General features: G+C 45.0%; 1 protein-coding gene across 1 annotated transcript in view; it reads right to left on the reverse strand.

The window, feature by feature from the left end:
- LOC126285121 (uncharacterized) overlaps positions 1-13700 on the reverse strand; it is a 111391-nt gene that overhangs the window by 69123 nt on the left and 28568 nt on the right. Inside the window, exon 3 of the mRNA XM_049984443.1 lies at positions 11973-12311. Within this exon, the coding sequence (XP_049840400.1) occupies positions 11973-12311 (339 nt within the window). The remainder of the gene's footprint in view (positions 1-11972; positions 12312-13700) is intronic.

Here is a 13700-nt window from a genome sequence, read left to right on the forward strand (position 1 = left end):
CTGATGACCTTAGCAGTTAAGTCTCATAAGATTTCACACACATTTGAACATTTTTCTATAACCACACAGTGTGCCCAGCTATGAAACGAAATGGCACAACAGACCATCACTCCAGGTTTTAGGGCCGTATAACGGGCGACAAACAGGCTGGTATTCCACCGCTGACCAGGGTGTCTCCAGATACATCTTCGGACGGGAATCTCATTGACGGAAATAAAACTGTCTTCAGCTATGAGTCCCGCTTCGAACTGAGACCTGATGACCAGCGGAACGCCCCTTCTTGGAAGCATGGTTATGTGCAATGCGAGCAGGTCTCTTCCATTGTCTTCAATAAATAGCATTGTTAAGGTGTCTAGTTGCTGTTTTTAAGTTGTGTTAACAATTCAACTGTCAAAATTATACATTTCCAGAGTTCGAAAAATAAACCAGCATTCTGATCGAGCTATCTTTAGCAAAAAAGATGCTTCACATACCAGAGAAAAGTATGTAAGTGAAACATTTCGTCAGTTTCAGTAATGTATGCTAACAGACTTGAAGAATGGCGCAGTTTAGTGTCAGCTCTGTTGAATCTAATTTAGAGACATTATTCAGTTCCTAATTCGGAACTGTCCTTGCCAGTACCTTTCTTCCACCCAGCGACGATTCTTGTGGGGAAGCTATGCAGATTTTTTTAAGTTTACAGCTTAGACGCTATTTTAACGGACTACCTTTTTCAGCGAGTTACTGTTATAGGTTAAAAAGTTAAACGGTCCAGCTGCATATGTTTTAGCTATTCCCTGGTCAGGTATTTATTTCAGATGTAAGTCAGGAAAAATATTAATTAGAAACTGTAGCTGAGTGACGGGAAAGCGGTGACAACTGCGGAAAAATCTTTTTTATTAAAGAATTGCCGAATTTTTTTAAAAACAAATCTTGTGCGTGTCGTCAGCTATGAACTTCCTAGCCGCTTTCCAATTTCCAGTCTCATGGAATACTGTACCCACACGAGTGATGGCCATGAAGTGGAGGTGGAGAACAATGGGTGCCCCTCTCGCTGTTGCCATGCCGAAACATATCTTATAAATGTTGTTCGGAGCGATCTTGTTTTGTTTGCAGCAAGCTGCAACTATTAGAATTAAGTGATTTTGGTCTAAAGGAAAATTGCAAAAGTTATTCTACTCGGCGCAAAGACTCTGACGTTATTGGCAGAATGTATGCTGTTTCCATCAAGACGTCGTTTCTTTTATAGAGTGCAATAAACTGAAAATATTATATTTATATTTGCAGTAATTCGGCGGGTATGAAGAATTTTCGTTTTAAAAGTGTTACGAGAGTACGATACATGTTGTAGAACAGCGCACAATTATTTCCTTGAGCTTTTTATCGTAGGCATAGTAAGTACCTAGCAGTGGGGGCTAACCCGAGTTGAACTGGAACTTAGACATCGAGTTACAAACTTCATTGACTTTATTACGAGATGAAGCCGCCGCAAAGTCAACAGAAGGAGATGTTACAAGAAATAAGTTGTACGACGCACTCTTAAATCTCGGAGACCATACTTCCCGATATGGTACAAGCAATGTAGCACTCCCAACGAGCAGTATGCATAAGCATCATGCAGGTAAAGTCCGAGATGTGTGGGCTTGAACGGAGGCACAACTGTACTCGAAATTCATGGGCAATACCTGCGAACTGTACAGTAAGGTACGGAAATGACGATGATACGCTATGTGTTCCATATGAGAGGGAATAGCTTCCTCTGTTGGACCAGATCTGATTTGAACCACTACTACAAACTTTGTGTCTCTTGTATTATCCTTCATCTAATAAGATCAGCTGAACTACCTCCGTGATTCTTGGTGCCAATTTGTCAGATATGAGTACTGTGTGTTGAGGAACAGATAGTCTGAACGTCTGTCTTGAGGTGCTCTGGGAACGGGGATGATGGAAAACTTTTTTGACGTGTGTAGTTTCTGAAAGTGTCGACTGTAAGCTTTCGCTGCTTTCCCTTTGATCAGTAGGGAGATGCTTGCAAATAGGACACATGTGTATCTTCTTTTAACTGATGACTGTGGCGTGTTGTTCCACGTCGCCACTTATACATTTCCACTAATTAAAAACTTGCATGCCACTCGTCTATAGGGAAAAGTTTCATTCCTTTTTACGGTATATACATAAATGTTATGTCGCCAGCTGCCCCTCAGTTTCACTACAATTCTGTACTGCCCTGCTCAAAATGTTCCTTTAACACGCATAATGCACTTTTAACGTTTTTCATGTTTTCTATGTAATGTTTCCTTTTCTCATTTTTCATTTTAAATGTTAATGACTTATTAAAATTTTGAACGGCCGGGCTAGTGACCCCCCGTTCTTCTTGCCGTCAACAGATGCCAATACTTTTGACACTCTGGTTTACCATTTTACTTCCTCCTTCGCGTACACTACTCCCTGCTCTGCGCTCGCTGGTAGCACACTGCGTATTGTACTCGTCCACTGCGGCGCTCCGAGTCACAGCACCTCGTATAAGTGCCCTGGTATTTTTTTAATATTTCCTTATGCAACCAGTTGTCTGTAGTACTGTCTGGTGTCACTCTGGCATTGACTTACAGCACCTAGCCCTACCGGTAGTTATTAAATTTTCGATGGAATTTTTCTTTTCTTTTCTTATGTACTGCTGCGTGTAAAAATTACCTCCCGTCTCTTGCTATTTTCAGTACGACAACGGAAGATGGGCGTATAAGAGCCTGAAACCGGTCGTGTTCTAAATAGAAGAACCTTACAACTACAGCGGTATTTTTAACCTCTGGTAGTACAATCTAGGCAATTCCCCACTTCCCTACGACGAATTGTGTGTGCAGCAAACTTAGATGTATCTTCCCACAAGCCGGTTTGTGCTGCTTTCTATTGTTTGGGGCCTTCTCTGAGCCGAAGTTTCTAGTGCATTGTCGGGCCGTGATCGCTCAAGCCCCTCAGTCCATTAACTACGCCGCAGTATTGTCTTCGGTACAAGCCGCTCAATACGCCCATTGGACAAGCAGCCTTTCACCTCAGTCCTATCGTCCACGAATCTTGGTTCGCGAAGTAGTTCCTCTCTGCGAAAGCAAATTACACTTTGCTATCCATAAAGGCCTCGTTTACAAAGTTACTTACTGGTGGACTTCTGTGAGTTCGTAAGGTATATCAGAAATTCATACCTCACATTAACGTCATTATATAAGGTGAACCCAACTCCATCGACAAAATTTCGGAGCTTACTCGGCGACATGTCTCGAGCACCAGTAACACTGTTGCGGGTTGGTATTTGTAAAAAATAGTTATAGATGCTGGGACAATACTGATTATTCATGGCTTCATCTGTTATGCTTATATTCCATGATGTTAGTCCCGTTGTGAGAAACAAATTATAGCTGTATTGGAAACATGGTGTTGTGGTCCGTAGTATTACGGCGCCGAAACCGGGGAGAAATTAAGATTTATTGCATTATTCAAACAATTAACTGCCTATTTCACGCTGCAGCAAACAAGAGACAACGTCGGCTCGCATTACAAGATACGTCTGCTCAATTATAACACGATCACATGAATTGCTTGCTACAAAACGACGTTTGCGTCATGATTCAGAAACTTTGCTTTGCATTCCAAACGTGAAAACTTTTGTCAGACGTCTAAGCTGTTCACAAGTTTTCCAATAGCCGTCTTTAGTAAGATATAATGCCAGAAGAATTGGAAAAACAGCAAACTTCAGTAGAAAGCGAACTAGGAAAGAGACTAATACCACGCGGTTTTGTGTGGCTGATTATGGACTTACTTGACAAAGGCCGTTTAACGATTTTGAACACCACAGCGAACGTCTTCAAGAAATTTTAGAGAAGGTCGTTTCGTTACATCAGCCATTCTCAAAGTGAAGGTCGCGCCCACTGGGGTTGGTGGGATAGTGGGAGGGCAGGCGGGGTGCGCAGAAAGTCGTAGAGAGGGGCGCTAACTTGTAGGTGGAAATCGTTAAACTTCAATTAATTAATTAATTCATGAGCCAGTCTGTAAAAAAGGTATAGTGAAATATACATCTACATCTACATTCATACCCCGCAAGCTACCCAACGGTGTGTGGCGGAGGGCACTTTACGTGCCACTGTCATTACCTCCCTCTTCTGTTCCAGTCGCGTATGGTTCGCGGGAAGAACGACTGTCTGAAAGCCTCCGTGCGCGCTCTAATCTCTCTAATTTTACATTCGTAATCTCCTCGGCAGGTATAAGTAGGGGGAAGCAGTATATTCGATACCTCATCCAGAAACGCACCCTCTCGAAACCTGGCGAGCAAGCTACACCGCGATGCAGAGCGCCTCTCTTGAAGAGTCTACCACTTGAGTTTGCTAAACATTTCCGTAACGCTATCACGCTTACCAAATAACCCTGTGACGAAACGCGCCGCTCTTCTTTGGATCTTCTCTATCTCCACCGTCAACCCGATCTGGTACGGATCCCACACTGATGAGCAATACTCAAGTATAGGTCGAACGAATGTTTTGTAAGCCACCTCCTTTGTTGATGGACTACATTTTCTAAGGACTCTCCCAGTGAATCTCAACCTGGTACCCGCCTTACCAACAATTAATTTTATATGATCATTCCATTTCAAATCGTTCCGCACGCATACACCCAGATATTTTACAGAAGTAACTGCTACCAGTGATTGTTCCGCTATCATATAATCATACAATAAAGGATCCTTCCTTCTATGTATTCGCAATACATTACATTTGTCTATGTTAAGAGCCAGTTGCCACTCCCTACACCAAGTGCCTATCCGCTGCAGATCTTCCTGCATTTCGCTACAATTTTCTAATGCTGCAACTTCTCTGTATACTACAGCATCATCCGCGAAAAGCCGCATGGAACTTCCGACACTATCTACTACGTCATTTATATATATTGTGAAAAGCAATGGTCCAATAACACTACCCTGTGGCACGCCAGAGGTTACTTTAACGTCTGTAGACGTCTCTCCATTGATAACAACATGCTGTGTTCTGTTTGCTAAAAACTCTTCAATCCAGCCACACAGCTGGTCTGATATTCCGTAGGCTCTTACTTTGTTTATATGGCGACAGTGCGGAACTGTATCGAAGGCCTTCCGGAAGTCTAGGAAAATAGAATCTACCTGGGAGCCTGTATCTAATAATTTCTGGGTCTCATGAACAACTAAAGCAAGTTGGGTCTCACACGATCGCTGTTTCCGTAATCCATGTTGATTCCTACAGAGTAGATTCTGGGTTTCCACAAACGACATGATACTCGAGCCAAAAACATGTTCTAAAATTTTACAACAGATCGATGTCAGAGATATAGGTCTATAGTTTTGCGCATCTGCGCGACGACCCTTTTTGAAGACTGGGACTACCTGTGCTCTTTTCCAATCATTTGGAACCTTCCGTTCCTCCAGAGGCTTGCGGTACACGCCTGTTAGAAGGGGGGCAAGTTCTTTCGCGTACTCTGTGTAGAATCGAATTGATATTCCGTCAGGTCCAGTGGACTTTCCTCTGTTGAGTGACTTCAGTTGCTTTTCTATTCCTTGGACACTTATTTCGATGCCAGACATTTTTTCATTTGTGCGAGGATTTAGAGAAGGAACTGCAGTGCGGTCTTCCTCTGTGAAGCAGCTTTGCTCACTTCCACCTCAGTTCGAATAACTGCATACACACCCCTGATTACTTACAAATCATTTCTAATTATTTCACTCCAACACTTCGAAAAGCACAAATTTGTCATAATTTAAAAACTGTTTAACTCGGTGTGCTCGAAGGAAACACTCTAATTATTATTATTGGTCTGGTTGTTGTTGTAACTGATAGTTGCAGTAGTTAGACATATGTAAGTAGGTCTCGCTGACCTCTTTTGTGCCAAGCATGAAAATACTGTTGAAGGCTAGAAAATGGGGCCAGGGGAGGGGGGGGGGGGGGAATTGGTGGGAGAGGAAGACATGGACAGGACGCCAAATAATTTGTGTTTCAGAAAAGGGGCGCAAACGAAAAAGTCTGAGAACACCTGCAGGACGCTTGGTGACGAATAATACGACGCAGACTTGCAGAGAGAGAGAGAGAGAGAGAGAGAGAGAGAGAGAGAAACAAACACACACACAAACACACACACAGAGAGAGAGAGAGAGAGAGAGAGAGAGAGAGAGAGAAGCGCTATACAGAAGGTTACGAAAGCAATTGATTAAAAGCTACACATTGCCCCCAATCCAATGTACGCGTACCGCAACTAATCATTTCCTTTCCCGTTCCACTCTGAAATCTAGCGAGGGAAAATCCATTGTCTATGTACCTCTGTACGCGAAATGTTCGTATGTTAGCGGCAGTAGAAATGTTCTAGAGTCATCTTGAAATACAGATTCTACAATTTTTCTTAATAATGTTCCACGAAAAGAACGTGCCTTCCCTTGAGGGACTCCCATTTTACTTTCCGAATAATCTGTGTTATATTTTAGTGCAGTTGGAACCTACCGGTTACACCAATAGTGTAAACACACCCCACTGTACTCCACTCTGCGAAGCTATCAGCAATTAAGCGTGAACCGTTTCGTGTAGATGGGAACAAGTTCAATCGACCAGTGAAAGAAAACATGTTTTTCTACGAGGATATCTGTCTGTGAACCGAAGTTGACAGTAGATGGAATATCCACAACAGCTAAAATGTATGAGAAAACAGGGAAAATGTTATTGAAATGATACGGAGATAGCAATGACACTACACAGGCACAACTCGCTTGCGCGAATGTTCTATATCCTGTGAAGTCAGCTACACAATCTTGTAACGTAACCATCAGTAGTTGGGCCAATTTAGTTCTGTCAAACTCTGCATTGTAGCCATATTTATTCAAGATGGCGGATCCAAGATGGAGGCGATACATATAGCAATGTCACAATGACGTCATGGCGGGAGATTCAAATTACGGCGGGAAATAGGTCAACTTGGCTACCTCCACTAACCTAACCTCCTCCTCTCCCCTTCCCCACCATAGAAAATAGTGAGAAGTTCCAATTTTGGCAGAAAAATGGTCTCTTGGGTTACCTCCACTACCCTAAGCCATCCGACCACCACCTCTTCCTTGGGATTGGCAGGAAGAGGACTAGGGCTCAGTCAGTGCTGGATAGGATGGATGTAAGTGTTTTATATGCATTTTTTACTTAAACTATTTGAGTTTTCATAGGCAGTAGCTCCATCCAGTGTGTTCACCACGAAGTCCAGAGTCCTACTGACCTAGTGCACAGTACTGCCACCAGAGGGCGCTTTGGTCCCATTATGGTCTGCGGAAAAATGGTGGGTGAAGGACTCTGTGTCCAGCAGCTGGAGAGTGGAAGGAATGTACTTTTTTTTTTTTTAGTGGCAAGTTGGAACAATTTATTTAGGCCTAGATGTCACATAGTATATTTATTATGCTGATACAATACACTCGCCCCTGTGTGTCACAGTAAATAGCCTACAGATTTGCAATCTATTAGCCGACGAGGGTGGCCGAGCGCTTCTAGGCGCTACAGTGTGGAACCGCGCGACCGCTACGGTCGCAGGTTCGAATCCTGCCTCGGGCATGGATGTGTGTGATGTCCTTAGGTTAGTTAGGTTTAGGTAGTTTTAAGTTCTAGGGGACTGATGACCTCAGAAGTTGAGTCCTGTAGTGCTCAGAGCCATTTTTTTGCACTCTATTCCTAAATCACCGAAATAACGCAGTACACCGTGCAGATACGAAAGTAACTCCTAAATTTACAAAACAAGGCATGTGAAACGCTCTGCAAACACGCTCATTAATTGTAAACTGTCGAAATAATTCATTGCACAGCATACAGACCTGTTCACAAAACAGTGCAGTACACTGACCCCCAGACACGTCCACTACGCATTAAATTGTCAAAAATTATGCATGTACAACACTCCGCAAACACGCTCACAGTGCTTAAACAGCCGAAAATAGTGCAGTTTACACTCATTGCACGTAAAAAATCTTTAGAAGCATCGTTCAGAAATTCTACCGTGACATATCAACAAACTATTCTGTACAGAGTCACTCATGTGCTCACGCTCGGGTGGTGCGCTTACACTGACCCAATCCGTCCCACATGCAAGATGCCTCTGGCTGTATGCACATGTTTACCCAGGCGCCGTTGCTGGCATGATGACATGTAGCTGCGAGATGTTTCCCTATCAACTCACTCATACAGGGGCAGTGTTCTACTGTCGTCTCATGCCTTTGGAAATAACAGCCAAGTGCCCCTCTGGATACGCTATAGAAATCTTTTGCAATGCGTCCCAGAATAACGCAGGAACAATGATCCTAACGGGCCAGCATGTAACATATACGAAACGCCTCTGGCCACACACGAGTTTACCTAGCCACCGTGGCTGACATTGCTTTCGTAGCTGCAGATCCAGTGCTGAGCAAAATGTTTGCACACCGGCTCACCCTCGCAGGCGCAGCAACAAGGTTGTCAATGTTATACTGTTCCTTACATCCATTCATTGTTAATTCTCGAACATATACATCATCTAGTATACCAGACCAGACTACACATTTCCAGCACCTCAAGCATAGTGCATAATGTATGATCTTCCCATACGTGGATGGGAGTCACAGGGCATTCTCTCTAGCATTCTTAGGAAAAAGTTAGAGATTGAAAGAGCTCCTCTCACTGTCTTTGACCACCCCACCCTGCAGCACTCTTACCGATTTAATCTGAAACTGACCAGCTACATGCCACCTCTCGTGAATTAATGGAGGTCGTCGAGTCTGCGCCCATCCAAGGGCACAAGATTTCTGCAGACGTGCTCATGTCGAGGAGGTTAGCACCCCTTGTAGGTGGACAGTAGTTGATTTGAAAGTGTTGTGATGTAGTAGCAGGCTGTTGAGAAAAATAAGAAATGGGTGGTTTTTTTACGCATGATGTAGCTCCAGACGGATGGAGTTTGAAGCATTTTTCATAGATCAACTACCTTATCAATTCTATTGTTCTAGTGTCTGGGATGAGTACCAGAAGGGTATTTGTAAGAGAGAATACAAACACATGCACTTCTAAGGCTACATGATTCTGCACTTAAATCAGGCTATAATATTAGCTCACTTCAGTTTCTGACCTATTAGTCGTGTGGAATGCAACGCTGTTAATATTCTATTGCAACAAACATATTTCCAGCGCATGACATACGTCCTTCTTGCAGGTTTTTCTACGATAAACCATGGTAACAATCTGTAAAATGAAAATACTACTTGCTTAAATCATCGATTTTGTGTGATATATGCACAATATATACTATCTGATCAAAAGTATCCGGACACACTAAAAAACATACGTTTTTCGTATTAGGTGCATTGTGCTTCTACCTACTACCAGGTACTCCATATCAGCGACCTCATTGTTATTAGACATCGTGAGGAAGCAGAATGGGGCTCTCTGCGGAACTCACACACTTCGAACGCAGTCAGCTGACTGGGTGTCACTTCTGTCATACATCTGTACGCGACTTTTCCACACTCCTAAACATCCCTAGGTCCACTGTTCCCATAGTGGAGTGGAAACGTGAAGGGACAAGTACAGCACAAAAGCATACAAGCCGACCTCATCTGTTGACCGACTGAGACCGCCGACGAAGAGAGCCGTAATGTGCAATGGTCAGACAGAGAGCGGTTCCAAACTGCATCACGATCCACTGCAAGTACTATGACAGTTAGGTAGGAGGTGACAAGATTCCCATTTCATGGTCGAGCAGCTGCACACAAGCCAGACATTACGCTGGTAAATTCCAAGTGACGCCTCGCTTAGTGGAAGAAGTGTAAACATTGTATGATTGGACAGTGGAGAAGCGTTGTATGGAGTATCGAATCACGGTACAAAACTGTGGCGATCCGATGGCAAGGTGTTTGTATGGTGAACGCCCGGTGAACGTCATCTGCCTGTGTGTGTAGTGCCAACAGTGAAATTCGGAGGAGGTGGTATTAGGCTATGGTCGTGTTTTTCATGGAGAGGGCTTTCACCCCTTGTTGTTTTGCGTGGCACTATCACAGCACAGGCCTACATTAATGTTTTAAGCACCTTCTTCCTTGCCACTGTTGAAGAGAAATTTGGGGATGGCGACTGCATCTTTCAAGATGATCGACCACCTGTTCATAATACACGGCCTATAGCGGAGTAGTTACAGGACAATAACATCCCTGTAATTGTCTGGCCTGCACAGAGTTCTGACCTGAGTCCTATAGAACACCAATGAAATGTTTTGGAACGCCAACTTTGTGCGCAGCCTCACCGACCGACATCGATACCTCTCCTCAGTGCAGCACTCCGTGAAGAATGGGCTGGCACTCTCCAAGCAACCTTCCAGTACCTGATTGAACGTATGCCTGCGAGGGTGGAAGCTGGCATCAAGACTAAGGGTGGGCCAACACCATATTGAATTCCAGCATTACAGATCTATGGCGCCAAGAACTTGTAAGTCATTTCAGCCACTTTTGATCACATAGTGTAGCTTTCCCGCGAAGTATAGCGTTCACTATACTCATCCGATCAAATTTCAGACATTGTACTATGCCCGTATCAGCCATTATAAAATGATCGTTAGTGACGGAGAATACCTCCTAGAAGGAAACATATAAACGCACAGTAGCGGCGTTTGACATGTGAAATTACCCTTGAAGATGATGTCCTTTGGATGTAGAAACATACCGATCGGTCCCAGAGCTCTTGCCCGCGAAAGGCAAAGTTCCGAGTTCGAGTCTCGGTCAGGTACACAGTTTTAATGTGCTAGGAAGTTTCATACCGATCGGTACATGCGGGCGGTGAGCTGTATCAATCCTGCGCAGATCAATGGGGTCGTAAATACTCTTGTACACAGGGGACATGTAATTGCTAGTAAGGACCACTTACAAGAAGAACTTGAAAACCTCAGAAAAGTGTGGTTCCTTTTCTTTTTTTTAAAAAAAAAAGCAAACGGGTGTCCCCAATGGAAGATCAACAATGCTTTGCAGTTCAAGAGTACAATGTCAGTGACCTCCAAGTGTTCGTAAGGAATGTATCTTACAAAACCGTTCACATCGTCTCTAAAGACTGAGTCAACATTATTTCTCTCACAGTGGCAAGGGTAATATCGATTGTTTGCTCTTTAAGGAATGACTTCATATTACAGGGGGTCGGGAGGGGGGGGGGGGCGGTCAGGAGGATATTACATTCTCTGGGTTTCTCTCTCTATGCGGATTCTCAGATATCGGACGAATTTCGCTTACAATTAATCTGGCGTGGTATTATTTTTCTTCCACTGCCAAGGATAAGATAACGTCTATCGTCGGCTCTTTAAGGGATGACATGATATTACAGGGGGCATGTGGGTATTACATTCTTCGGGTTTCTCTAAGTGGATTGTCACATATCGGGCGTATTTTCCGTATATTTAAACTCACAGGGTACTATTTTTCTTCCAGTGCCTAGTATAAGATAACACCGATTGTTGGTTCTTCAAAGGATGCCTTGGTATTACGAGGTGCAGGTGGGTTTCTCTGTCAGGGTGGATTGTCAGAGATTACTCTTTTATGCATACAGTTAGACTCACACGGTACAACCTCACAAATCTGTAGCGAGCGAACATTATATACACGCAATCCACGCAGTGGACGACGAGATTTTAGCATTTGTGTCACGTTTCTGGGATTCGGTGTTCAGGAAAGACAACGAAATACGTTTAAGTGCTTGCTCGAATACTCGTGGCACTTCAACAGCTAGATGCGGCTGGAAATCGGTGAACATTTTATTAACGAATGCCGTTTGTTGCCCCAGTTACCATTGTCTGGGTGGAAATACGTTGACGGCAGTAAAGAAGTCTGTAAAACGTCTGTAAACGTTTTTGCTCGAGTACAGTGGGCAGGTAGAGTGAGAGAGAGAGAGAGAGAGAGAGAGAGAGAGAGAGAAAGGGAGACGTTTGGAAGGAGGAGAGCAGAGCAGAGCGTGTGGGCTCACCTCGTAGCCGAGCTGCGAGCCGAGCGCGGGCCGGTGGACGAGCGTGACGAGGAAGAGCGGCCCCCAGAAGACGACGTAGGCGGCCGTGATGACGAGGAACATCTTGACGCGCTGCACGCCCTCGCGCTCCACGCGCTGCAGGTAGTTGCGCATGCGCCGGCTCTCGGCCAGCGCGCCGCCCCCGAGCTTCTCGCCGGCCGCCGCCCCAGGGGGCAGGCCGCGGGACATGGCACCCGCCCCCACCGCCCCCGGCAGGCCCGTCGCCGCCGCCGTGGCTCCGCCGCCACTGCCCCCGGTCACGCTCACCAGCGTCGTCACCAGGCCCGCCACCCTCACAGCCTGCACACCCATCGTAGGTATAAACTACATCTCGAGAATGCGGAATAATTACAGTAGGTGTACCGCGAATGGTCAGTATTAAATGTGCTCTTGTTCCTGTTATCCAAGGTGGTTTCTAAGAATCTCGACTCAGATAGGCCGGCCGCGGTGGCCGAGCGGTTCTAGGCGCTTCAGTCCTGAACCGCGAGACTGCTACGGTCGGAGATTCGAATCCTGCCTCGGACATGGATGTGTGTGATGTCATTAGGTTAGTTAGGTTTAAGTAGTTCTAAGTTCTAGGGGACTGATGACCATAGATGTTAAGTCCCATAGTGCTCAGAGCCATCTGAAGCATTTGAACCTACATGAACGTCAAGATAATTTTCTCCAAATTTTAAGATGAGGTAATAAATTAATCAGCGAAAACTTTATGACCACTACCCACCGTGACATTGGATGATGATGATGATGATCATGGATTGTGGGCCGCTCAACTGCGTAGTTATCAGAGCCCGTACAAATTCCCAACCTTTGCTCAGTCCAATCTCGCCACTTGCACGAATTATGATGAAATGATGAGGACAACACAGAGTCCGTCATCTCGAGGCAGGTGAAAAAATCACTGACGCTGCCGGGAATCGAACCCGTTCCCCGCACTCGCGAAGCGATAACGCAACCGCGAGACCACGAGCTACTGACACGTAACATCGTATGAAGCCTGCTGGCGCGTGTCGCAGTAACGAAGTATGTAAGCGGAGCAGATTCAGACGGGGGATGACATGAGCGAAGACATTGGCTACAAATTGGGAAATCCATTGAGATTCATGACTTTGACAGAAGACCGATTGTTATTATGCAGAGGCTGTGAACGAGTATCTCAAAAACGGCGAAGCTGGTCGTATGTTCCCATGCTACTGTTGTGCGCATCTTCGGACGGAGGTAGAAATAAAGTGAAACTACCATTAGCCGCTAAATGACTGAACGTCCACGAATCTTCACAGAATGCAGAAGGTTGTCTGCTCTGTACAGTAGAATACATGAAGATTTGTGGTATATCTGCCAAAAGTGCATAGCGCTAGTGCAGGTATAAGTGTTTCGGAGCAGACCATCGTATATTGTTGAATATGGAACTCCACAGTAGACCACCCCTACGAGTTCACATGATGACCCAAGGACATTGTCAGTGGGTAGGGAACCATAAGGATTCGACCGTCGATCAATGGAACGTGTCGGCTCTTCGGGTGAAAGCCTTTTTTGCTGGACTAGGTCCATGGTCGCCTCCACAAACACCGAGATGGACGGCAGCTAGAAACGTGCCTCGCGCCACGGACGCAGGCTGCTAAGAGCAATGCTATGGGATACGTTTTCCTGCGCTTGCGTGGGACCTGTGGTAGTACTCCGACACGCTGA

This window comes from Schistocerca gregaria, chromosome 8 (assembly GCF_023897955.1).
Source record: "Schistocerca gregaria isolate iqSchGreg1 chromosome 8, iqSchGreg1.2, whole genome shotgun sequence".
Lineage (NCBI taxonomy): Eukaryota > Metazoa > Arthropoda > Insecta > Orthoptera > Acrididae > Schistocerca > Schistocerca gregaria.